The sequence below is a fragment of the Hemitrygon akajei genome, chromosome 9 (assembly GCF_048418815.1).
Source record: "Hemitrygon akajei chromosome 9, sHemAka1.3, whole genome shotgun sequence".
NCBI classification, from domain to species: Eukaryota; Metazoa; Chordata; class Chondrichthyes; order Myliobatiformes; family Dasyatidae; genus Hemitrygon; species Hemitrygon akajei.
Genome location: NC_133132.1, coordinates 88,582,770 through 88,610,106, shown reverse-complemented (window position 1 = coordinate 88,610,106; position 27,337 = coordinate 88,582,770). Strand labels below are relative to the sequence as shown.

The window sequence follows — 27,337 nt, the reverse complement described above, 5'->3', positions numbered from 1 at the left end:
GTATAGATTTAGTTCTTTGTTGCAGTGAAACTGGAGAGATAGCAAAGAGAGATTAAATTCAGGTCAATTTCTTTGTCCCACTTCACAGAGTGGAATATATAATCTCAGCTGATACTGCAGTTAGATGTGTCATGGAGCCTTAGGATTCATCTGCCTTGCCAGATGGACATGAATGACTCCATGCTGTGCCTTTATGGAAAACCCGGAGAGTTTTTCATGCTTTTCTGGAGAATATCCTTCAAATAAAAATAATGAGAAATATCTGATAGCTATCAATGTATTTCAATCAGTGGCAACTTTCTTTGTAAGAATTGCTTGATGACATTTCCCACTCAGTGACTTCTTAAGTCATTCATCAACTGCAGAATAATGGGAGATGAATAAGTTGCTTACTGCCATAATCAATAACTGTACTGATTTAAAATATGTTCCACAATTCTCTTTATGAGATTGTTGATCTTTCCATTTCAATTGTCCTACTCTCTGTTGCATTGAACCCAGGGAAATGTGCCTAGATGTTCACAGCACACGTTACTCCAGTATAGGTGAAGCACACAAGGAAACAGTTATTGCAACCATTCCTAATAACCTTGAGGTAGAAATCCTAGCACAATTGTAAAGATAGTGGAGATTGTCTGTGGCATGTTTCACAAGGCAGAATAGCCACAAACCTCATGGAGCTCTGCAATCAACTACATACAGTAGACCTTTCTATCAGTTCTATTTACCATGAGCACTGTGATGGTTAGCTAGATTAAAGTCAGTATAAAGGATGATGATCAATTACCAGACTTAATGCTCAGCAATTTTCAGGTTGAATAAAGGGGAATAAAGTGTTTATGTAGCAGGTTATTTAAAATTTTTAAGTTCAGTCTGAAAGGTTGGTAAAATGAGACTCAGTAGAGATTTTTGAAAATAAATCTGATAATCTGCATGAAGGTATTTGCAAAGCCAAGAGAAACGAATGAGAAATAGCTTGGTAGCGCTTTCTAAGAGGAAACTCAAACTCAACAGGAAGGACATGATGTTCTGGAACATGTTAGCATTAGGAAAGAGAAAATGCTAGATGCCTTTGGGTATATAAAGATGAATAATTCTTCAAGGCCTGATGTGATATATCTCTGGTTTCAATGGAAGGCAAAATAAAAAGGAGTTTGGGGGTCCTGAAAGTGATTTCTGCATCTTTGTTAGCTGTGGGTGAGGTAAATGATGGCTGAAAAAAAATAACTGTTACTTTATTCAAGGACACAGGAATAAGCCAGACACATAAAGGTTAACAAGCCTTACATTCATGATAGGGAAACTACTGATAAAGCTACTAAAGGAGCGGTGTTATCTTCACTTGAAAAGGCAAGAATTGATCAGGGATAGTCAGCATGACCTTGTTCATGATATATCCTGTCTCACAAATTTGATCGAACTTTTTGGGGAGGTTACTAAACTTATTGATTAGAAGAATAAGATAAATGTTGTCTACATTATAAGGCCTCTGAGCTTATTGAAGATCAAATTTTAGTAAAGCCTTACTTTGCTCTACTTAAGGCCTTTAGAGGAATTGAGATAGTCAACATTATAGTAGCTGTTAAAGAATTTCATTGAGATAAAGGAATGAAACAAAATTTTAAACATAGGGAAGCTAATGGATTCATCATGCTATTTTATTGAAATAAAAACAAAAGCACTCTAACCACCTAGAAAATACACCCAGTCAATCCCACCCGAGCCCAAGTTTGTACTGCACATGTAAATGGGATAAACTCCATCCTCACCAGCCTTGTTTGCTTCCTTACAGGGACCGAAAGGAGACAAAGGAATGCAAGGGCATCCTGGTTTAAAGGTAGATTATCCATGTAAAGCTACTGTACCTCTTTTCAGCTGTTTGTCTTTTTAAATTTACTACATTACTATCATTAGGCAATAACATTTTTACTCCTGTCCACATTTTAAGGGTGAAATGGGAGAAACAGGGCTACCCGGACTTAATGGAGAACCAGGCTTGGAGGTACTTATAGAAAAGATCCTTTCTGACTCACGTTATCAGCATAATTTCTGTGTTTAATTATTTATTGGAGCATCATTTGATGCAGCAGTTTATTGAGAGAACTTCTGTACATTGAGCTAGTATTTGGCCAAAGACAATTACATAGTGAAATATCAGACTTCCCACCCAGCAGTCTTGCAGAAAAAAAAAAGAGATGATGAAATAATCTAAGTCAAACCATCATTTCACAAGCCTGGAACACTACCATTTCATAAACACATCCTTAGATGGAATTACATTTTATTTATAGTTCTATGTGATTGACCCATTATTTCATGCCAGTGTGCTGCACACATCTACTTTCTTCCATCTCTTGACATTTACAAATCTCGAAGGATTTCAACAAACCTTTGTTTTCCTTTTCCCATCTTGCACATTATGTAGTGTCCCTGAAAACTTGCATCACAACTATTTCCCATGGCAGCAAATTCCATGTTTTAATCACTGTAAGGTAAACAAGTGTTTCTCAATTCTATTCGATTTACGATTTTCAAGTTTGTTGGAGCACAATAGAGTGCGTAACTAGATGAAGCTATCACTCGGGTTGTTCCTAGAGTAGAGGTCTTTTGTAAAACGGTGAAATACCCAACTTTCTTCAATGTGAATGGGAACAACCGACTATTTAAAATTCATTTGATGCAAAGCTTCTTGGTTACATTCATAAGAGAAAAATCCATACTGAATATCAGAAAATTTATACTTTCCAGGTGGAATTCAGTTGTGGCTCAACTAGTGTCAAAGCATAAACCTCCACTATGCTATAAAGCAATGATATTGATAACATGGCGCTCACATTACTACACTAACAATCAAGAGTCTTAGGAAAATTATCCATGGATTTCAGACTCGTATCCTACCATGGCATACCATGAAAAATAGAATTAGAGTTCAATAAATGTTTATATAAAGCTTTCAAGTCATCTTAAAGATGCCATAAATTTACTAAAGTTTTAATGGAACAGACTTTCATACTTGCTTCAATCACATTGCAAAATAAAATTCTAGTGCTGCTATTTCAGTGAGAGAATTCTTCAGAATGTAAAGTTCACAACTTTGTCACAGTCGCATCGTAACTTGGGATGTACTGTTACAGACAGAACTTAAGAGTGGCTAGAAGGTGGATGTTCATATCTTCATTGGCAATACGTTGATCTTTCACTTGATTTCTTGTATTGTGCACTGTAATTTTAAATTTTATCTGCTTCACAGGGTCGACCAGGATTACCAGGTCCTATCGGCCCCAAAGGATTAAAAGGAGAAGCTGTAAGTATGTCTTGAAAAATCATTATATCTCATAGTTTAAAGTGAATTTAGTATTTGTTAAGGGTGTTCAGCTTCCATGCTGAGCCCGCTGCCACTCTCAAGACCATATTTGTTTCCAGAACACGTACTAATTCCTGATTGAACAACAATTCAAAACTCATTTGTTGTTGCTCGCATGTTTAACTCTGTCATTGACAACTGAACAGAAACTTCGAGTTTAAATTCTGTTCTTTGTAGTGATGCCCAATGGATGTTGGAATCTGGAAACAAATGAAGGAGAGTAGTCCTGTTGCACCTTGTCAGCCATTGTCCCACAGGACACACACATCTCAAAAAGGCCCAGTGAAGTTTTTTTTGAGAGACTGCACTTTGTGTTTCCAGCCATCATCTCTGAATGACCTAACTCCCCCCCCCCCCACTACAATTGCTTCTCTCTATTTCATCCATCAGATTGTTTATATTTAGTACCTAATTAAATCAGATGTTTGGTCCCAAAAGAATGCAATCCTGAACTCTCTATCTTTGTAGTATCTTACTGATTCCCCCCAGTATTATTATCTGTAAACCGAAGCAGTTGGAGGTCATGGGGAAAAGCACAAACTCCTTATGGACAGCAGTGTGAATTGAGCCCTAATCATTGGCACTGTTAAACTGCTAACTGCTATACTATCATGCCTTCTCTGAGATCAAGACATTCTATATGGTGAAGTGGCCAGAACCAAATGCTTTGCTGAGACTAACCTGAGATTAATACAGCTGTAAAATAACTCCTACTCCATTATATTGCAGCCCTCTTGCAATTAAAAAAAGAAGACACCATCCCTTAGTCTTTGACATGGTATAGAAAGTATAGATGGTAGGAAATTTTTTCCTATAGCCGAAGGGTCTAAAAATCAAAAGACATAGGTTCAGGGTAAGGTGTTAGAGATTTAACTGTGACCTGAGGAAGCAAATCTTCACCAAGATGGTGGGTGGAATATGGAGCACACTGCCTGAGGGGTGGAGACAATTACTCTCATAATATTTAAGAATTTAGATGAGCACTTCAATCACCAATTGTTGGAAAATGGAATTAGTATTCTTGGATATTTCATGGCCAGCACAGACATGATGGGCCAAAGGATTTGGTTGTGTGCTGTATAACTCTATGGTTCTATGATCTTGATAAACTTTGGTGAGGCTGAAAGGGCCATAATACCTATTTCTATTGTTTTTTATTCAATATTCTTGCATTCATATGTTTGTGGTTGATGAGATTTCAGCATTTGCAGCATTTTCTGTTTTTTTTTAATTTGCATGGAGTACTACTGTAAATTTGCACGGCTAATAAATTTCCCTTTCATGTGCTGAAAATTCAGTGGAAATTCAATTTAGGCCTTTATCTGGGATTTCCCTTTTGCATTTAGGGGTTTACCTGGATTTCCATGAAAGTTATACCATGAACATTAACTTTGTGTACACACTGCATTAGATGGTATAAATAAAGGGAATGGCAGGATTGGCTGCAAAATGTTCCAGAGTACAGGTGCTAAAGGGTGGAGGGAGGTGGAGAAAAGAGGGGAGAAGGAGTTACATTTATGATTAAGGAGATCACAGTACCACAAGATGAAATTATTGAGGGATTACCCAGTGATGCTTTATTGATAGAGCTGTGAATTAATAAGTGGATGATCACATTGTTGCAATTATACCACAGGCGCCCTAATAGTCAATAGGAGTTAGAGGAATAAACATGCAGAAGGTTGCAAGAATAGTAGTTTGCCATAGTAGAGGATTTTACCTTTCCTAATATAGACCTGGACTGCCGTAGTTCTAATGGCTTAGATGGGATGGAATTTGTTAAATGTGTTCAGGAAAGGTTCCTCAGGCAATATATAGAGGGCTCTACTGGGGAAAGTGCAAGCCTTGACCTGCTTTTGGGAAATAGAGCAGGACTGAGGTGTCAGTGAGAGAGCTCTTTGAGACCAGTGACCATATTTCTATTAGTTTTAAATTAGTTATGGGATGGGAGAAATCCAGTCAACAAATTTAAGTTCTAAACTGGGGCAAAGCAAATTTTGACAGTGTTAGACAGGAACTTAAAAAGGTTGATTGGAGAAGATACTTTGCAGCCAAAGGAACATATAGCAAGTGGGAAGTTTTTAAAAGTGAGATGTCAAGATTTCAAGGTCACCATGTTTCTGTTGGACTGAAGGGCAAGGCTGTCAGGAACATGGAACCCTGGATGACGAGGGATATTGAGGTTCTAGTCAGGAATAAGAAGGAGGTATGGGTCAAGTGCAGTCTGCTGGGATCAAGTGAATCTCTGGAAAGGCTTAGAAGATGCAGAAATATCCTGAAGAAGAAAATCAAAAGGGCAAAAAATGGGGCATGTGGTAGTTATGGCAGGGAAGATTAAGGAGAATCCAAGGAGACTTCATGAATATGTTAAAGGAAAAAGAATAACTGGGTAGAGAATAGGACCCCTCAAAGACCTAAGTGGACATCTTTGTATGGAGCCACCTGAGGTGAGTGGAGTTTCGATATATATTTCTTCTCTATTTTTTACCATAAAGAATGACATGAAGGCTTTGTAATTTGAGCTGGTTAACAGACAATAGGTGCAGGAGTAGGCCATTTGGCCCTTTAGATAGATAGATAGATAGATACTTTATTCATCCCCATGGGGAAATTCAACTTTTTTCCAATGTCCCATACACTTGTTGTAGCAAAACTAATTACATACAATACTTAACTCAGTAAAAAAAAAAATGATATACATCTAAATCACCATCTCAAAAAGCATTAATAATAGCTTTTAAAAAGTTCTTAAGTCCTGGCGGTAGAATTGTAAAGCCTAATGGCATTGGGGAGTATTGACCTCTTCATCCTGTCTGAGGAGCATTGCATCGATAGTAACCTGTCACTGAAACTGCTTCTCTGTCTCTGGATGGTGCTATGTAGAGGATGTTCAGAGTTATCCATAATTGACCGTAGCCTACTCAGCGCCCTTCGCTCAGCTACCGATGTTAAACTCTCCAGTACTTTGCCCACGACAGAGCCCGCCTTCCTTACCAGCTTATTAAGACGTGAGGCGTCCCTCTTCTTAATGCTTCCTCCCCAACATGCCACCACAAAGAAGAGGGCGCTCTCCACAACTGACCTATAGAACATCTTCAGCATCTCACTACAGACATTGAATGACGCCAACCTTCTTAGGAAGTACATTCGACTCTGTGCCTTCCTGCACAAGGCATCACCACCACCATTCAATGTGATCATGGCTGATCATTCCACAGTCAGTACCCCGTTCCTGCCTTCTCCCCATATCCCTTGACTCTGCTATCTTTAAGAGCACTATCTAACTCTTTCTGGAAATCATCCAGAGAATTGACCTCCACTGCCTTCTGAGGCAGAGCATTCCATAGATCCACAACTCTCTGGGTGAAAAAGTTTTTCCTCAATTCTGTTCTAAATGGCCTACCCCTTATTCTTAAACTGTGGCCTCTGGTTCTGGACTCCCCCAGCATCATCAACATATTTCCTGCCTCTAGCATGTCCAATCCCTTAATAATCTTATATGTTTCAATCAGATCCCCTCTCATCCTTCTAAATTCCAGTGTATACAAGCCCAGTTGCTCCAAACTTTCAACCAGGGTCCTGTAATGGCAATGTCTTGAGGGTAGACTCATTATAGTAGCAGAGGTAGTACTGGATGTCTTAAAACCTATGGAGGTAGATAAATATCCAGGGGCTGATCATGTATATCCAAGAACACTTGGGAAGCAAGAGAAGAAATTGCAGGAACCCTGGCTCAGATATATGCATCATCATTAGAAGCAGGTGAAGAACCACAAAGAAAACTATAGACATGTAAGCCTCACATCTGTGACAGGTAAGTTACTAGAGGGAATTCTGCAGGATAAGATATACCAGCATTTGAGAAGATGGGTTGATTAGGGAGAATCCATTTAGATTTATGCTTGGGAGATGGTGTCTCAGGAAATTGATTGACTTGTTTGAAGAAGTAACCAAGAAGATTGATGAGGGCAGGGTGGTAAACATGCTCTATATGTATTTTGTAAGGTCTCTGATAAGGTTCCACAAGGTAGGCAGCTATGGAAAGTTAGGTCACATAGGATCCAGTCAGTGGTAGATAGTTTGATACACAAGTTGCTTGGTGGTAGGAAACAGAGGGAGATGGTGAAAGAGCAAACATGAGGAAATCTGCAGATGCTGGAAATTCAAACACACACAAAATGCTGGTGGAGCACAGCAGGCCAGGCAGCATCAGGACGAAGGATCTCGGCCCGAAACGTCAACAGTGCTTCTCCCTATAGATGCTGCCTGGCCTGCTGTGTTCCACCAGCATTTTGTGTGTGATGTTTGAGATAGTGAAAGGTTGTATTTCAGATTAGAGATGCATGACTAGTGGTGTTCTCTAGAGATCGGCATTATGCTCATTACAATTTGTCATTTATATCAATGATTTGGATGAGAATGTATGAAACATGGTTAGTAAACTGAAATAGGGTGGTATTGTTTACAGCGAAGATGGTTATCAGGAGCTGTAGAGGAATGGCAAATGGAATTTAATTGTGTTTGCCTTTTAGTAAGTGTTGCCTTTTGGGAAGACAAATTAGGGTTGAACATTCACAAGGTAGGGCTCTGGGGAGTATTGTAGAACAGAGGGATATAAGAGTACAAGAATATGCTTCCCTGAAAGTGGCGTCGTAGATAGACAAGGTGGTGAAGAAGACTTTTGGTGCAATGGCCAAATCAGTCAAGGAATTGAGTATGGAAGTTGGAATGTTCTGTTACAGTTGTACAAAACCTTAGTGAAGATACACTACGTTTGGAATATTGTGTTCCATTTTGGTCACCCTGCTATAGAAAAGATGCCATTAAGCTGGAAAGGTGTGGAGGAACTTCATACATTGGGATTACACTGGGTTTAAAGGAAAAAAATCTATCCATTGGGACCAAGAAACTACTAGATTTCAGGAGACCATGACACATTGGAGCTGTTAAAAGAGGCATTTAGCAGACCAGCTGTGAATGAACTTCAATGCACTTGATTTCAACACATTCATGAAAATACCTGAAATGAAATGAGTTTGTACTTTATGTACTCATAAAGGAAAAATAAATACTGCTTTTAAAATATGTCAGTCCACAATCCCCAAGACAAAATCGGGCCACTGCACTTGTATCTAATTTTGCATCTGGACATTTAACATAACCTCATTAAAGTACTTTCTACTTTATAATTATGATGACAAGAAGCTTGGCAGACTTTAACAGATTCAATGTATTATTATATGATAATGTAAAAAATAATTATCTGTATATTAAATAACTGCAGCTGGTGACACTTAGATTATGATTGCCTAATGACTGCTTACTATATTTTTCTCCTTTGTTATTTCCTAGGGATTAAGAGGAGAACCAGGCAAACCAGGAGAACAGGGCAGAAAGGGTGACAAGGTTTTATCTCATTTCATTTTATTGTTCTGTTCAGGAATATCTCTGGGGTAATTATAACTTTGATTAGCAATGGAATGCAGATCTGTACACCACTGTTCATTGTACATCAGCTCAATTTTATTTTCTTTATTTTTTCATTGCGTTGTGTGATTATTTATTGTCTAATGCTAATTTCAGTGGAGAAAGTGGTGGTGACTGGCCCTCTGTAGGGAATTCTAGGATTAGAGAAATGTATTTGAAGGGAAGAAAATTGAAACTGCATTGGGGAAGATAATGAACTTGGGACTAATTGGACTAATTAGTCCCAAATTCATCATCTTTCCCAATGCAGCTTCAGTTTTGTTCAGAAGATGCAACAGAGCCACAAATTGCCTCTGCTGTAACATTCCTCAGCTGAAAGAAAGTTACCTGAGCTATGAGATTTACAGTTAATTCAATATCTTCCATTAGTGTCTAGTGGTAATTTTAGTAGTAATCTAGTGGTCTTGAGATTTAAAAAAATAGGAAATGCAAGAAGACCTGCGCTATCACTATACACCAATTGCTGAAAGCAGTCCTTCAAGTGCAGCAAGCAGTTAGGAAATTAAATAATGGGTTGGCCTTCATGGGACAATGTTTTGAGTAGAGCTACAAAAATGTACAGACATTTGGCAGGACCCCATTTGTAGTCTTCTATGCAGTTTTCATTTGCTTCACTGAGGATAGATGTCCTGGCAATAAAGGTAATGCAATGTAAGTTTACTGGGCAGATTCTTGATGAGAGTAAAGATTGGGTTAATAAGGCCTATATTCACTGCTATGTTGAAGTATGATAGGGCATCTCAGAACCAGGGGTCACAGCCTCATGATAAGAGTAGAACTACAAAATAAGAGTGTGGTGATCACATTGTTGGTATGATACTCTGGGCCTCTTAATCATCAGTGTGAATTATAGAAACAGAAATATAAACGAATTGTAGAAAGGTATAAGGTTATAATAGTTGGGTATTTTTTCTTTCCCAGTATTGACTCGGCAAGGGGCTTAAAGGGGCAGAATTTGTTGAGCATGTCCAAGAAGGTTTTTGAGACTTATTCGAAAGTCCTGTAGAAACAAGACAAAGGATATTGAAGGTTTAATCAGGAAACAAAAGGAAGCAGGTGTCAAGTATAGGCAACTGGAGACTCTTGAGAAATGTAGAGTAGTAATTTAGGAATGAAATTAGGAGAACAAAATAGGACCTTGAAATATCAATAGCAAATGAGATTAAGGAGAATCCCAAAATATTTTATGTATATGAGGAACAAGAAAGTAATGAGGGAAAGTGTGAACCAATTTTGACACTAAATACTGACTTGAAGGGAGTGAATACTTATATAATCAATTACTTTGTGCTTTATATTTGTAATTCATTTTGATCACTTTATAGAGATCTGTTTTCACTTTGACACAAAAGAGTCTTTTTCTGTTGATCAGTGTCGAAAAAGCCAAATTAAATCTACTGTAATTCAATGTTGTAAAACATTAAAACATGAAAACTTCCAAAGAGGGTGAACACTTATTATAGGCACTGTAACTTGAGGCTAGTGAGTCTTTCATCATTAGAAATTAAATTACAGGAGAAAATTCTAAGACATAAGAAATATGCAGATAGGATATAAAACTAGACCTGTATCCTATCCTTTGCCAGGACTTGATACCATTAAGCACATCTTTTTTATGCTGTTTACAGTTTTGTAACCCTGATGATAACATTTTGAGAAATATTGTGTAGCCTAATGTAGGTAACTATTTGCAGGGAGATTCTGGTGGTGTTGTTGGACAGCCTGGAGAAAAAGGAGACAAAGGTGACGCAGGGCTTCCAGGCACAGGATTGCATGGAAAACAGGTTTGTGTCATTGTGGACAAAGGATACATAACTAGAAGTATTTAAAGCATGTACTTGCTGATGAGTGTGACGTTACATTTCATAACTTAACAGTTTTTTGATTAACTTGTTGACTACTGCTTACAATAGGGGCCAATTGGACCGCCTGGAGTAAGAGGATCACGAGGACCTAAGGTACTAAAATGAATTTCTCTATAAAGATTGTGCAGTCAAACTATTGCATTTCCAATATTTAAAAACAAAAAAGGAGAAACCTCCTCCTCATTGATACCATCAGGAAGGAGGTACAGGAGCTGAAGGCATACATTCAACAATCCAGGTTCTTCCTCTCTGCCATCTGATTTCTAAATGGACATTGAACCCATGAACATTACCCCACTACTTTTTTATAATTTTTGTTTTTGCACTACTTATTTAAATTTGACAATTTAATATATATATATATATATACTTACTGTAATTCATTTTTTCTGCATTGTACTGCTGCTGCAAAGTTAACAAATTTCACAACATGTGCTGATAATGTTAAACCTGATTCTGATAACTCACTTGAGCTGGTGCACTGAGCTCCATTACTGTGGGGCATTGATAATTGAAAGCCAGGCACTCCCCTAAAGGAGGTTAAAAGATGTACACCAATGGGCAACTTTTAAGCTTGTTCAATTTAAGAGAAGTACATAAATTGTCTCATTTGCAGGGAGGTGTGGAGCCTAAAGCCCAAGGACAAAATAGTAACTCTAAAAATCATCTCAGAATAATAAAACTCCAGTGCTCGTGACAGAATCCTGGAAAAACACTGGACTTCTTCATCCCATTCCCTTCACCAATTATTTACCACTTGCCTAAAGTCATTGGGTTGCTGGTAAAAATTTTACTCTCTGAAGAGATAATTAAACAAAATACATACTGGCAAGTCAGGAAGATCAGCCTGCAGCTAAAAACATGTTTTATCTGTAAGAAATCCAGATTTCTAATAAAGAGTCATTGACGATTAAACTCTTCTTGGGCTTCCAGCTGGGTACAGATATCGATTATATCTGACATTTTGATGTCAAACTCTGCCATCTTCTTTAGGGATGATGCCTGGGCATATCTAGTCCAGTGGTATTTATACTGGCATAGTCTGTCCCTCCTAAATGGTTAGTCCTCATCCAATCAGGTTTCTGCTCTCCCTCCTTGTTTGCCATTGAGTTTCAGTTCTTACTTAGAGCGAGACTTTTGACTTTGTTGAAATTCTTTTCCTCTAGTTTTATTTCAATGGCTTCCTTTACCAGGCAGTCTCCAAAGCCAATGGTGTAGCACAGTAGTTTTGTGCTGTCAGTGTCAATCCAATGGTCATTTCAAATGCAATGTTCTGTTACTGCTGATTTCCACCATGCATCCCATCAGGCCAATATATGCTGCTCCACATTCACAGGGAATTCTGTAGGTGCCAGTCGATCTGAGTCCCAGGCCATCTTTGACCCACATAAACTATGATTCCTTATGGGTTTATTAATTGTATTAATTTGTTATTTCTTCAGGATCCTGGTGATCCTTCCAGAAACCATGGAAATAAAACTAGAGTAGAAGAATTTTAACAAAGACAAGGTCTTGCTCTAAGTAAGAACTGGAATTTGATTGTAAGCAAGGAGGGAGAGCAGAAACCTCTTTGTATGAGGACTAACTAATCAGAAGGGATGGGCTATGTGGGTATAAATACCACAAGACTAGACATGCCCAGGCAAAATTCCTGAAGAAGATGGCAGAATTTGTCATCGAAATGTTGATTATAATCGATACTTGTGCCTTATTTTTAATTAAGATTTTTAGCATCAGAAGTACTTTGCTTCCTTATATTCATTAGACTGATTATGTTAGTCTGATAAACAGTTATCTTTATTGTTTGCCCATATGTGAAGAAGGGACAGACACAGAATGTAGGCATACAGAGATTGAAAGAGGTCTTGTTTGGTCTCTAGGCCTCTCACCCCACAGACCAAATGCAGTCATTATGAATAGATTCTGTGCCATATTATAACTTATTACTTAGCCCATAACTGTATTGTTCCAGTTGCCACACTATTAGAAAGGATGTGCTTGTATTGGAGGGGGGTCCAGAAAGGATTTAGCAGAACATTGTATGGATGGAGCATTTTGGTTAAGAAAGATTGTATAGGATGTTGCTTTATTGCATGGAGCAGAGGAGGCTGAGGGGGGACTTGAGAGAGATATGCAAAATCATCTACAGCATAATAGGAGGTTACTTTTCCCTGCAGTAGAGATTTCTAAAACTAGAGGGTATCAAGACATGGGTTGGACACAGCATCTAAGGTTACAGGGAGAAGGCTGGGAAATGGGTTGAAGAGGAGATAAAAGAAAGATCAGCCATTTTTGAATGGCAGAGCAGAATCAATGGACCAAATAGCCTAATTCTGCTCTTAGGGTCTTATGGTCTTAAGACTAGAGTTCTACAGGGGATTCAAGGAATAATATTTTTTTATCCTGAATCACCAAGGCATAGAAGGTTATGGATCATGTGCTAGTAAGTCAGATTTGTATACAATATACTTGAACGCTGCCATGGACATGGTGGGGAAAGGTCTCTTTTTGTACCCTTTGTGTACTGTGAAGTGGAGTTACAACATCAACAGAACAACAAAAGAAACAGAAGTCCAAGTAGATCCTTGATCTTATTCTCCCATTCCACAGTTAGTGGTTAACTTGCTGAGTATTTCCAACACTTTGTGTTTTATCTCCAGTCTATATTCCCTCTTACAAAATCAGAACAGATTTTAGCCAAAAAATTTAAGTAACTGATATAATCCACTACATTCACAGAGGTCACACAAGGTGCATTCTAATCAACTCTAAGCACATCTCTGTAGACATAATAAAAATACTTGTGTTATGTATGTCCCTTATTGGTGAATGTTCATAACATGAATTTGAATGTTATGTAACATCATAATCAGAGTGTAAAAGCAGAGACTATTCAGTTAGTCAGCATTAAACTGAATTAATCAGATTAAGGTTTGTGGGTGCATAAAAATAAATCGGTAAACAGTGTACTCTGCATCCAAAGTTCCATCCATTGAATTCAGTGGTATGTATATATAGAAAGTGAGGTATTCTTATTTGGAGGAAGAGTAGCTGCTGAGAGGAATGTCTCTCATTATGGGGAATACCTAGATCAAGGGGGGGTGTGGTGGTTTCAGATTGTTTGGACAGAGAAGAGGTGAAATTTCTTCTCTCAAAAGGTCATGAGTTTGTAGAATTCTCTGCCTGTCAGAGTTGTAAAGGCTACATGGGAGACTTGCTTAACTCTCAGTGGGTGAATTTGAATTTAGATAAAGAATAGTCGTGTGTAAGTAAAGCTGCTCTCTGATTAAGGCTGGGATATTAGCTCCATCTAGCTTCACAGCACGATATCTACTTGTTCAGGAATAACCTGGATTTCTGTTGTTAGGGTGAGCGTGGATTTCCTGGCCTTCAAGGTCCACAAGGTGAGAAAGGACCATCAGGAAGTGGACGTCCTGGCTCCCCAGTAAGTACCGTAGATTCCGGATTATAAGCCGCTACTTTTTTCCCACGCTTTGAACAGCTTTGAACACTGCGGCCTTTACTACGGTGCGGCTAATGCATGGTTTTTTTTCATGCCGCCAAAAACATTTTGCCTCGTAACAGTAGACCAATAAAATTGATGAGTAGTTCACAGAGGTCCAATGAAATTGTACGATAAATCAAGCGCACTTTCACAATTAAATTATTGTAAATCAGTCATTTGTACTCACCCTCATCAACATGGAAAACACTCGAAGAAAAGCATTGTGCTGCCTTTATGGCAGTTATTTAGTTTATAATATTTTCGCTTAGTAATTCATTTGTTAGTATTTTCTAGTTAAAGTTAGAAGTGTTTTAAGTATATTTGTTTTCTGTACTACATTCCGGGATGCTATGACGTCACATCCGGTTTCGCCGCGTCTTGTGGGGAAAATACCGGTTTGCGATAAACGGAAAGGAGGGGGCAAGCGCATTAGACCCGCTGCAAACATATGATGCAGCTTTTAAGTTAAAGGCGATCAATAACTTTTCCTGGTAGGCTGCAGTATATATTTTTTTACCAGTCGTTAGGAGATATTGGAATGTTGTTCGTGCACTGTTCAGTAAAAAAGTATACGCAACGTAATTTGTGTGTTACCGATACGTATGTATATTTAAAAGTAGCCGAGTTACAGGCACGGTTCGAAAAAAAGCATTTGCAATATGTATTTGTTTATGTTACCATACGGATTTAATTAAAAGTTAAAAAATCCTCACGTGTAATATCTTTCTGTGTAAATATCTCATATTACAACGTGGGACACCTGCGGCTTAAAATCCGGTGCGGCTTGTACAAGTACAAAATTGATTTTCTTTCTAAAATTAGAGCCAGTGGCTTTTAATCAGGTGCGCTCTGTAGTACGGAATCTACGGTAATCAATATTACAGAACTTGCATCAAGTGATTTTTTTTTTGCAATGATTGATTTGACAGCACTCCCAGTCCTGAAATTACTGTGGATAGTCTGTCTCCAGAGATGGAGACCGAGAGATCAAGAAAGGGGAGAGAAGTGTCTGAGATGGACCAAGTGAATTTAAGGGCTGGGTGAAAGTTAGAGGCAAAGTTGATGAAATTGACGAGCTCAGCATGGGTGCAGGAAGCAGCACCAATGTAGTCGTCAATGTAGCGAAGGAAAAGTTGGGGAGTGGTGCCAGTATAGATTTGGAGCATAGACTGTTCCACATAACCCACAAAGAGGCAGGCATAGCTGGGGCCCATGCGAGTGCCCATGGCTACGCCCTTGATCTGGAGAAAGTGGGAAGAACCAAAGGAGAAGTTATTGAGAGTTAGAACAAGCTCCGCCAACCGGAGGAGTGCGGTGGTGCTGGGGAACTGGTGGGGTCTGTTATCCAAAAAGTAGCAGAGGGCTTTGAGGCCTTCTTAATGGGGGATGGAGGTGTATAAGGATTGGACATCATAGTAAAAATGAAGCAGTCGGGGCTGGGGAATTGGAAGTTATTGAAGAGGTGAAGGGCATGGATGTAGGTGGGGAGAGACTGAACTATGGGGGATAAAATGGAGTCCAGGTAGGTAGACACAAGTTTGGTGGGGCAGGAGCAGGCTGAAACTATGGGTCTGCTGGGACAGTCAGGCTTGTGGATCTTGGGGAGGAGGTAAAACCGAGCTGTGTGGGGTGTGGGAATTGAGTTTTTTGGCTGAGGGAGGAAGATGTCTGGAGTTGATGAGGGTGGAGATGGTGCGGGAGACAGTGGATTGATGTTTTTTGGTGGGGTCCTGTGGCGGGTAAGTATGAGGAGGTATCGGAGGGGTGAAGGTTAATGGGTAGATGGGTGCCATAGGGCATGTGTAGGGGTAGGGTTGAGAGACAGAGGCAGGTGAATGCTAAGTGGAATCTAGTACCAGTGCTGGAATCTGATAAGTTAAGAAGTTGATAATGGGAACCACAAGGGAAGAGGTGAAAGGCAAATGGAATCAGGACATAGTGGCGTAAGGCCAGTGAGTTAAATGTATGGGTAGTAATTGGATGGAACCTGGAAACGGTGGGAGACAAAAAATTGGGTGTTGGGGTTCTAAGGGCTAGGGATTGGAATGGGAAAGGGAACAAGAACAGGACCAGAGGTGGATCAGAAAAGGAGGGGGAACACAGGAGGTAAGGATTAACTAAAATTGGAAAATTCAATGTTCGTTAAGGTGGGTTGTAGATTCTCCACGTATAATATGAGATGCTGTTATTTCAGTTTGCATTGAGCCTCACCCTGACAGTGGAGAAGACTGAAGACAGACAGGTCATTGGGAAAGGAAGGAGAACTGAATTGGCATGCAACTGGAAATGTCCATTTTCAGCCGACTCTCCTTCCCACCTGACTCCAACTTTATCAATTGTGTCAAATGTATGTACCATCTTTTTTTCATCTTCCTTTTCTCATTATAGGGTCCCAGAGGTCCTCCTGGTGAGCCCGGTTTACAGGTAAGACCCATTGACTTTTACACTATTGATAATGTGTGAATACATGCGTGAGCATCAGTTTGGACCAGAGACTGAAAAATTTCCTGGTTAAATCTAACATAAGGAGAAATTATTTCAAACTTGTTTAGTCATCTTTTATTTTCTTAATTTTCATTAAATTTAAAATGAAGAGCAATTCATCTCTTTGTTAAGCCATTACAATTAAATGCACTGACACAAGCTCTGAATTAGTAAGTTAGCATTTATCATTTCAGAAACCTATACTTTAATTTAACTAGTGTGTTGTATTTATGGAAGGGCAAACGTTCCAGGCTAAATGACCTAAAAGGATAGGTGGTATGGCCTTGCCCAATTTTTGTGAATACTTTCATTAATTCACTTCTTCAAAAACCTAAAAGGATAGGTGGTATGGCCTTGCCCAATTTTCGTTTATATCACTGGGCAGCCAAAATACATTGTCTTGTCTTTTGGTCTTTCTTTCATAATCAGTCTGGCTGCCCAATATGGGTGCAATGGAGTTGAACTCTAATAAAAACATCTCCACACTTCTGGGATCCACACTTCCTTGCCATTTGCCTAAATCAATTGTTAATCCACTTATCAGACACACTCTGAGAATATGGGCTCAGCTGAGAAAATATAATGGGCTTCACGGTTTTTTACTCTCTAGTCCTATTCTACATAATCATCTTTTTCAGCCTTTTATGCAGGATTTAACATCTCTAGACTGGCACAGAAAAGGCATTAGGTGCTTTGAAGATCTTTTCATAGATAAGCACTTTGCAACTTTTGAACAATTGTCTGTAAAGTTTGGCCTGCCTAACACTCATTTCTTTAGATATTTCCTAATTAGACATTTTATTAACCCCTTAATATCAAACTTCCCTGAGGTACCTGATAAAAATGTTGAGGATTTGTTTCTTCGTATGAATCCATTGGATAAAGGTTCAATTTCTACTATTTCAGATATGTTAACGATGTTGAGGCGAGCCCCCTTTGACAAAATTGAAACTGCCTGGGATCATGATTTAAATTTTTCTTTGTCCGATAAGGTTTGGGATCAATTCTCAACTCAGTTAATTCAACTTCTCTATGGGCTCGCCCCTGCCTTTTACAGTTCAAGGTGGTACACAGGGCTCATATGTCTAAAACTAAATTGTCGCGATTCTATCCTGATATTAGTCCCTGTTGTGATAAGTGTAAAGGAGGCAAGACCTCTCTTATTCATATGTATTGGGCTTGTCCTAGCTTGGAGAAATTCTGAAGAGATGCTTTTTTAACTTTATCTCATATACTTAATTGCTATTTGGAACCTAACCCTCTGATTGCTCTTTTCGGTACTTGGGAGAGGTTGACATGCATTTGACTCCAACTAAGCGTCGTACATTGTCTTTCGTCTCATTTGGTCAAACGTGCAGTCCTTCTTAGGTGGAGAGATCCTGCCCCACCCACTCTTGCTCAATGACTCAGAGACATTATGTCCTGCTTGGACCTTGAAAAGATTCATTATTCACTTCTTAATTTGGACATAAAGTTCCAAAAGGTGTGGGGACCTTTTCTTGAATATTTCCATAATTCCTGTTTAGATTAAGAGTGCATCCCTCCCTTTTTTTCTTTTGCATTTAAATCCCTTACTTCCAGCTTCTTACAGTTAAGATTTATGGGTTTTTTAATGTGTAAACATATTATCGATTAGGTAGTAGGCAATATGCCTTCTTTTTATAAATATAGCTCTGCGGTGATAAAGTTCTGATTAACATTTTTTATATATCGTAAGGTTGACTTGAAGTTGGGTAGTAGGAGGGTGGGGTGGTAACTAACTTTATATGTTTCTACTATGGGTGCTTTTCTAACTTGTTATGAACTGTACTTTTTATATGTTTGTTTTGCACTGTATAAATCTCTTTTTTACTTTTTTTTGTTTTATCACATTGTAGAAACTCACAAAATTAATTTTAAAAATGAAACTAGTGGAGCAGGTCATCATTTGCATTGTTTATAACAAATGTGAAACTGACCAAATTCAAGTCAAACTATTTAGTGAACAGTACAATGACTTGATCAAAGTAGTGATTAAAGATTTCTATTTTGCATCGATTCAGGGTCCAAGGGGTTTGCCAGGCTCTTTAGGACATCCGGGTACTAATGTGAGTAGTAAACAACACACAAACTCTTCATAGAGGTAAACTGGAATCCAGTTCAATTTCTGATTTGCCTACCTCCCTCTCTCTCTCTCTGTCTCTATCTCTCTCCCCTTTTTTTCACAGGGCATACCTGGGACTAATGGGATGCCAGGGCCACCTGGTCCACCTGGAGAGCCAGTAAGTCATCATTCAATGCAATTAATGGCCAACAGTCTAACCTATTGAAAGGCAGGACAGTCTTGCCGGGATCACCATGGGATTGAGTGCAAGGCCTTACACCCACAACTTCATGTCTTACTCTTATGAAGTTAATGGACTGTAATATAGAATGTGTGTAAGTGTCCCAATGAAGGGTCTCAGCACAAAATGTCAACTGTTTATTCCTTTCCATGGATGCTATCGGGTTTGCTGAGTTCCTCCAGCATTTTGCATATGTTACTCTGGGTAAAACTGAGTTATACCTAGATGCTTTCTATCCAAATATGCAGAGTGTGTTTTATTGTTTACCTAATCCCATGGGGTTCCCTTCCCACACATTGGGAGAAAGTCTTTCAGAGGTTAATGTGATGATGATGCATTATAACACATTCCAAAGTTCCACAAACCACACATCCTGAACTGACATTGTTGCAACAGAATAACATAATGCCATCTCAAATGGCTTCTTTGTCTATATCCTGGCAGATCATCAACTGAGACACAAGAAGCACAAATAAATTATTGTTACTGTTTCTAGAAGTGACCTAGAGACATCCTGTTCCCAATATTACCAGTGAGGGCAGAGACCAGCTTCACTTAGAGTGGGATGGAAATAATTCTAACTAATGAGCTGGCTAGTTGTTTGCCGATACAGTTGCCAGCTTTGGATGTTTCACCTCATGACAATTGGAAATAATAATGTTCAATCAGACTTGCTGCAAAAAAAAATTGATCAAAAAAGTTGTTTGAAGCAGCATTAGGAGAGTTTACAGCTAGAAAGAAGTATTAATGGGACCTGTATGGATCCCAGTGGAAAGCACACAGCATATGTTCCTTTCCTTGATGGGCATTAGAAAATCAAATGGGCTTTCAAAATATAGTGGTTTTCAATGTCAGAGCAGAAAGTGCCATTTTTTATAATTTGCTGTATTCTGATAAGCACATAAAACAATTGAATTGGATTGTGATTTATATGCTGCTTTGCATGCCCTTCAGACATCCTGAAACACTTGAGAATACTTTTGAAGCATAGTTGCTTTTACAGGTAAACAGATATGAAGCATATATCACCCTAATCACTAGGCTGTCATGTAAACTATTGCCAAGATACTGAACCTTAAATTATACTGAATGATGCAACACATTGAATTTGTTTTGCTACAGTTGAAGAGAAGCATTAAGTTAAGGTATGCACAGCTACACAGCTTTATTCTATGCATAAGACCATAAGATATAGGAGCAGAATTAGGCCATTTTGCCCATCAAGTTTGCTCCACTATTTCATCATGGCTGATGCAATTTTCCTCTCTGCCCCAATCTCCTGCCTTCTTCCTGTATCCCTTCATGCCCTGACCAATCCAAGAATCTATCAACCTCTGCCTTAAATATACTGTACACAAAGACTTTGCCTCCACAGCTGCCTGTGGCAAAGAATTCCACAGATTCACGATTCTCTGGCTAAATAAATCCCTCCTCATCTCCGTTCTAAAAGGATGCTCCTCTGTTCTGAAGCTGTGTTCTCTGGTGTTTGTCTGTCCCACCATAGGAAACGTTCTCTCCACATCCACTCTATCGAGGCCTTTCACCATTCACTAGGTTTCAATGAGGTCACCCCTCATTCTTCTGAATCCGAGTGAATACAGGCCCAGAGCCATCAAACACTTTTCATATGACAAGCAACAAACTATGAGTACAAGTTATAAATCAATATGATAAAAAACCAACAATCAGTCTTAAAGAATTAGATTAATAAAAAGACAGTTATCATATCCAAAAGATGATCTGTTTAAAACCATCTACACAATCTACTGCCTTCATTCTGAAACGATCTTTACCACAAAGCCATATTTCCAATATAAGCTCTTAAAACAGGAATGGGTAATAGACCAGATAATCTATTTTTTATGTTGTTGATCAATGAAAATATAATGATTAGAATGTCCAGGGTAGCTTCCCTATTCTTCCTTGAAGAACATAAACCTGTTATGTTTACCACAGAGAGCTGAGGGAACCCCAGTGTAACATTTCATCTGAAAAGTAGCACTTATCCTGACTGCATTTTTTGTGCTAGAGTCTCCGGAGTAGAGTTTAAACTCACAACCTGAGCCGCAAATGAACAGAGTGGTAACAAATTTCCAGATTAATCAGGGACAATTCAGTGAAGGGTGAAGTTACATGAGGATAAGCAGCTTTGTATGGATTCAAATAAGGCTTTTTACAAAGTTCAATCTGCTAGATGGGTCAGTAAAGTAAAAGTCATATGTTCCAAAGGAAACTGGCAGGCTGGATCCTAAATTAAGTCTTGAGGAAAAAGCTGTGGTATTTTAATTACTAGAAATTTCATATACTAAGGCTGCATCTTGCTCACTATTTGAGCCCTTGCTTTCCATGATAAATATGAATGATTGGGACATAAAAATAAGGACCACAATTTCAAGTTTTACAGAGAGAAGGAAAGTTTTAGGCTATTAAAAAGTATCAACAGACCTAGTTTAAAGTTGAGACAATCTGGCAATACTGGAAATCCAAGCAACACGCACACGCAAAATGCTGGAGGAACTCAGCAGGCCAGGCAGCATTTATGGAAAAGAATACAGCTGATGTTTTGGGCTGAGACCCTTCAGCAGGACCTGGTTAGATGGGCAGAAAAATGGCAAAAGGAATTCAGTCTGGGGAAATGTGAAGTAATTATTCAGGGAAGGCAAACAAGGCCAGAAAACACAGTAAATGGTTGGATACAGTAAAGTGCAACAGAACAGAGGGATTTTGGAGTGCAGTCCATAAAACACTGATTATCACTGGATAGATAAAGTACTTAACAAGTGCCTGCCCGGGTGTAGAGCTAGGAGTTCACATTTAAACTGTTCCAAAAATCATTAGTTCTATCACTTTTGGTTACCACATCACAAGAATGATGGCAGTAGAGACAGTTATGAAGAGAGGCTTCATTTTGTTTTCTTTGAAACAAAAAACTAAGATTTATTTAAGCTGTATAAAATTATGAAATGCTTGAACAAGGTGAACTGGATCTATTTTCCTTTTCAAAGAAGCCAGTAAATCAGGGATGCAGATGTAATGTGGAAGGATTACTGTGCGAATGAGAAAGGATTTTTGAATTTGAGCAATGGTGGAAATCTGAAAGTGTGAAAGATGCAAAAGCAGTTGACAGCTGTTTTTAATAAGTACGTACAGTCGATGAAAATATAAAGTGTTATGGATTGAAAGCTGGAGTACAGGATTAGCCTTAGTTGTTCTTTAATTAATATGAACACCCTTTTTCTGCTCTGTAAATTTTCATGGTGTAAAGTTTTTACACTGTAGAATTACTAAAAAATGACTCATTTTCCACTTTTCCATGCAGCACAGTCCAGATAATCAATCTGTCACTGGTGTTTTATTCTTACTGTTTTGTATGGTTCTGTTTCATTTCAGTCTGCGCTGCCTCTGATGGGAGACATTGGCGCTTTACTGAAGGTAAGTGTGTAGCTTGATTAGGGGGGGGGGGGTCCATTAACTATCCACAACAATCTGATGCAGCATTAGGATGATATTAGTAGGTTGATGTTACTGAAGTTGTTCATTACATGATTAACAGCTTTCATCAGATAGTTAACAAAATATATATGTTTAAACTTCTCTCATATTTATTCTAGACATAATATAATCCTGGAATTTATGTTTCTGGCCCCAGCTGTCACATGCACTATCCTAACTGCTGGATTATATGCTAATTGTTAAGTATTTGGTGAATTTTGTTGTTTTGTTTACAGCATTGTGTTATAGAGTCATAGAATCATATGGAAACTTTCAGCCTGACTGGTAAATGCTGATCAGTCATTAACCCCATCTTCCAGGTCTTCAGCTTTCTATGCTCAAGTGTTTCACATGGTCATTTAGACGCTTCTTAAATGGCGTGTAGTGTTTCAAAAATCTACTTCGAGTTTCTTCAGGTAGAAATGTGCACGGTGACATCCACAGTGAAGTAATAAAAGTCCATTGCAGAAAGGAGTGATGCAAGTATGTTTCCAAGGCATCAAGAAAGGCAGGATCAAAATAAGCAGGGGAAATATGAAACCAGAAGACCGTGAAGGCTTGAAGCTATGAGGTTGCATTCATGGTTCAGTGTCTTACGATGCTGTAGTGGACGATAAAGGGAAAGCCATAAGGACCAATCTCTCGTTTGAGTCTTACAGCAAAGAAGCAGACTCTTTGGCCCAGCTGGTCAATGCTGACCAAGATTTCCATCTAAGATAGACCCATTTGCTCCGTGTTCTGTCTACTCCTTTCCTATTGATGCCACTATCCAAGCAGAATTCTCCATCCCACAAATATGATTAGTATTCCTTTCACATGTTCACAAGATCTGAAGACAGCCTCAGAATAAAAGAACGTCCCTTTAAAACTGAGATGGGAAGTAATTTCTTCATCCAGATTGTGGGGAATTTTTTTGAATTCATTGCTACAGAGGGCAAATGAGTTCAAGTCACTGGGTGTACCTTAGGCTGAGTTTGATGAGTTCTTGATTAGTTGGGGGGGGGGTTAAAGGTTACGGGGAGTTGCAGGAGAATAAGATTAAAAGAAAATCAGCCATAATTGAATGGCAAAGCAGAAATGACAGGCCAAATGGCATAATTCTGGTCCTATATATTATGGTCTGAGCAAAAATCCAAGCTGAACATAACACAGAGAAGTATTACAATGCTACATTACAGATTACAGTATTCGGTGTGAGGGCTTGTCTTAGTGTGAGTAACATTGTGACAAGATATTGTTACAGAACCCTTGCTTTGCATCATCTCGCACAGTCTCACAGACCTTATTTCCTTGTTTTATGGACAGAATGCGTGTAGCAGCTGCCTGGCTGGTGGTCATGGGGGCTATTCAGGATTACCTGGAATGAAAGGGGACCGTGGTGTGCCCGGAATACCTGGGACTGATGGACTTGATGGCAGGCAGGTAAAAGAGCAAAGAAAAAATAATGCACTGCTTAGTGTTCTTGTTTCACCTGCCAGAGGTATAATTATGACAACTGAACCAATTGTCCATGAAACCTGTGTAAAACTTTTAATGGAGTGGTTGCTGTTATTTTGTATAATTGTCCAAGATGATAGGAAAGCAGGAGTAAGCCAGGTAATTACAGGTTGATGAGTAAGTCAGAAATGATAAGAAAATTAAAGAAGAAGTTGTTCTGAGATTAATTTTTACTTACAGTGACAGAGATTGATCATAGAGTCAGCATGGTTTTATCAAAATGAGATTTAATCTGTAGGTTTCCTCCCACATCTTAAAAGGTCTGAAGATTAAATAAGCAGTGTAAGTTGCTTCCAATATGTAAGTGAGTAGTAGAATGTAGGAAAGAGAATGTAGTGGGAATAAAAATGTGTAGGTGATTAATGGTTGGAATAGACAACCATTAATATTTGTGCATTGTTCAGAAAAAAAGCAAAAGCATTCACACTTATCTCATGGACTAATGACTGTGAGCAAGTGAATAAGTAAACACTTCAAGTTATTTTCCGAACAAAAACAAGAATTCTGAATGTGAGCTGAATTCTGAACGAAGTGGTTCTTTTCTTCTCATAGGATTCTATTTGGATTTACACTGGGTAAAAATGGCAGAATTCAGGGATCTTCCAATCCCAAAAGGGCTCATATGGCAAGGGAACAAGCCAGAGATCATTGCATCATTCCTCAGAACTGCACCTCCTTTCAGTTCAGGGATCCAAAAATCCATCCTGTTGTCTCCAGTAGTATTTTGATATTTAAACCTTGCATTATTTTCATACAGGGTGACCCAGGACCAAGAGGCCCACCTGGAGTTCCTGGACTGGATGGGCAAAAGGTGGGTATAACAATCTCTTCTTGACATTGATAACTCTATCAGAACAAAAACAGGACAATGCAGAGAAGATAATGAACATCAGTTATAGTGCATTTCAGTTGCAAATATCCTATACAGTTTACAAGGTTTATTGGTTAAAATTTGGTATTCAGCCACATTTTCAGACAGGTGGCCAAATGCTTGGCCAAAGAGCTAGCCTTTAAAGTGGAAAATAGTGCAAGTGATATTGACACAAAGACATTTAGAGATGAAATTACAGATCTTAGATTTGAGGCAGTTAAAGGCACAGCTGCCAGGGGCAGGGTAATTAAAACCTAAAAGGCCAGAAATGCTGGAGTGCAGAGCTGATTACAATTGGACTATGAGAAAACAGTTGGAGATACTTGGCAACATCCAATTAATTAAACAATCTTTTATCCCACATGCTGGGATGAGACGTTAAAAAATTTGGGCTCTTGGACAGCGAGCCAGCTGCCTGTATTGGTGACAAAGTGGAAGCACTCCTTCCATTTCAGATTGCATAAAATAATCAAATATCTTTGGTTGGGGCTGTTTAATTTTGTCAACCACAGATGTGGTTAGAGGCTATCTAGTCTGGCTCCAAGTGTAGACCGAACTAAATTCAGAGTTTAAATTACTGTACATTGTTACATTCCAGTTTCAATGTTAAAACAGGCTATCCTCCCCACTGGCACACAATACGGATGCCAATGACAATTACCTTTAAAACTATGTCTGTGTGTATTCACATTTTTAACAAAATACTTATTACAAGACCTGACAGGAAATAAGCAGATGAGGAACTACATTCCAAAAATTCTTTATTGCTATAAAACACACTATGGATTTCTCACAAATATATTCAAACAAGAATCAATTATTTCATTTGGACACTTGCAGTTGCTGTATATTTGGGTAGATTAGAACTCACACCCAATAATAATCCTACTGAGTAAAGCACTGACTTTTTAAACTGGCGACGTGACTGGAAGCTGGGCTCAGAACATCGCCACCAGCAGGTAACAGAGAACAGGACTGTGTGCTGTTGTGAGAAGTGCATTTTCAAACCCAGCCAAGAGTCCTGTTTCTTTCTTGGGTTAAATGCTGTAAAGTCAGGTGAGTGTGTTTATCGTGAAGTCAAGAGGTGGTGCACCACAAAGTCAAAAGAAAGAATGTGTTGGAGAGTAGTGTCTAGTGGTGAGGGCTGGGGGGAGAATGGAAGAACTGTTGCTGTGTATTCCTGAGGGAGAAGAAGTGAAGGGCAATGTTGCCCTTGAGGAATGATTGAAACACTCATCATGTTAGTTTCAGTTCTTAGAGGTGAGACTCCTGGATGAGTCACTCCCTTCCTCAGACACTTAATAGTTTGCCATTCTTCTATCACTGGCTGGGAAAACAATTGCCTCTTCACTGTGATCTCTTCTGGTGAAACCTTAAAAAACATGGTGATAAAGCAAATGCATGCATCTAACAATAGTTTGTATTCATATTTTGCCTCCACTGTTGTTTAATGTCCCAGTGTGCTATAAACAAACAGAATCTAAAAGCAGAATCACTGCACTCAAGCCAGTTGAACATTTCTCTGAATAACATGCTGGAGGATGTGCACAAGTAAATGTATCAGGTATGAAGTTACCCCAGCCTTGAATCAAGCTTTGGAGGTCAAATATTCCAAATCATTTCTCTGGATGCATCAGATGAAGAGATTCACCATTGAGAGTTACAAAACATAAAATACTGGCCAATTTTGCAAACCAGCCCAGTAGCTGTAATTCACTATTGGGTCGCAATACATCGCTTGTGAGACTTTCATCAGATAGGTAATTTTGACGGATACAATCTTGACAGCTCCATAAGAAACTTGATGCCACTAGAAATGCTTAAGTTAGATTCATTTCTAAACTTATTTCTGTTTTTAAAGGGAAGTAAAGGTGAGCGTGGATTACCTGGACCTATAGGAGAGAAAGGGGATGAGGTGAGTGTCTCATGACTCCAAAACTGGATGATAGAGCACAGTTCTTTCACGGAATATGGATGTCACTGGCAAGACTTTAATTTATTTCATTAATGAGTCTGAAGTCAGATAATGGGTAAGAAAGACAGAATTCCTAAAGCACAAACAATTAAGTTGAAGACTAGCTTTATTAAAGATTAGCTTTATTTGTCACATGAGCATTGAAGAATCGAAGTGAAATGTGTCGTTTGCATCAAGGACCAACACAGTCTGAGGGTTGCTCTGGGAAGCTCAAAACTGTCACCATGCTCCTAGTGCAAACATAGCATACCGGCAATTTACTAGCCCATGTGTCTTTGGAATGTGAGAGGAAACCAGAGTACCCGGAAGAAGCCCATGAAGTTATGGGGGAATGTACAAGCTTCTTACAGATAGCATTAGGAATTAAACCCTAATCAGTGATTGATGATTCAATTTTGACATAGAGTTATTATGTCAATCTGATATATTGATTGTCAATGCTAGCTTTATTTTCCTCAAGTAGTTATTTAGTT

General features: G+C 38.8%; 1 protein-coding gene across 1 annotated transcript in view; it reads left to right on the top strand.

Annotated features, from left to right (window-relative positions):
- The window catches only part of LOC140733322 (uncharacterized), a 340,527-nt gene that overhangs the window by 227,450 nt on the left and 85,740 nt on the right, over positions 1–27,337 (top strand). The window contains exons 26-39 of the mRNA XM_073056501.1: positions 1,793–1,837; positions 1,949–2,002; positions 3,251–3,304; positions 8,717–8,770; positions 10,546–10,635; positions 10,765–10,809; positions 14,084–14,161; positions 16,610–16,645; positions 18,748–18,792; positions 18,913–18,966; positions 22,420–22,461; positions 23,827–23,943; positions 24,776–24,829; positions 26,751–26,804. Of these exons, the coding sequence (XP_072912602.1) occupies positions 1,793–1,837; positions 1,949–2,002; positions 3,251–3,304; positions 8,717–8,770; positions 10,546–10,635; positions 10,765–10,809; positions 14,084–14,161; positions 16,610–16,645; positions 18,748–18,792; positions 18,913–18,966; positions 22,420–22,461; positions 23,827–23,943; positions 24,776–24,829; positions 26,751–26,804 (822 nt within the window). The remainder of the gene's footprint in view (positions 1–1,792; positions 1,838–1,948; positions 2,003–3,250; positions 3,305–8,716; positions 8,771–10,545; positions 10,636–10,764; positions 10,810–14,083; positions 14,162–16,609; positions 16,646–18,747; positions 18,793–18,912; positions 18,967–22,419; positions 22,462–23,826; positions 23,944–24,775; positions 24,830–26,750; positions 26,805–27,337) is intronic.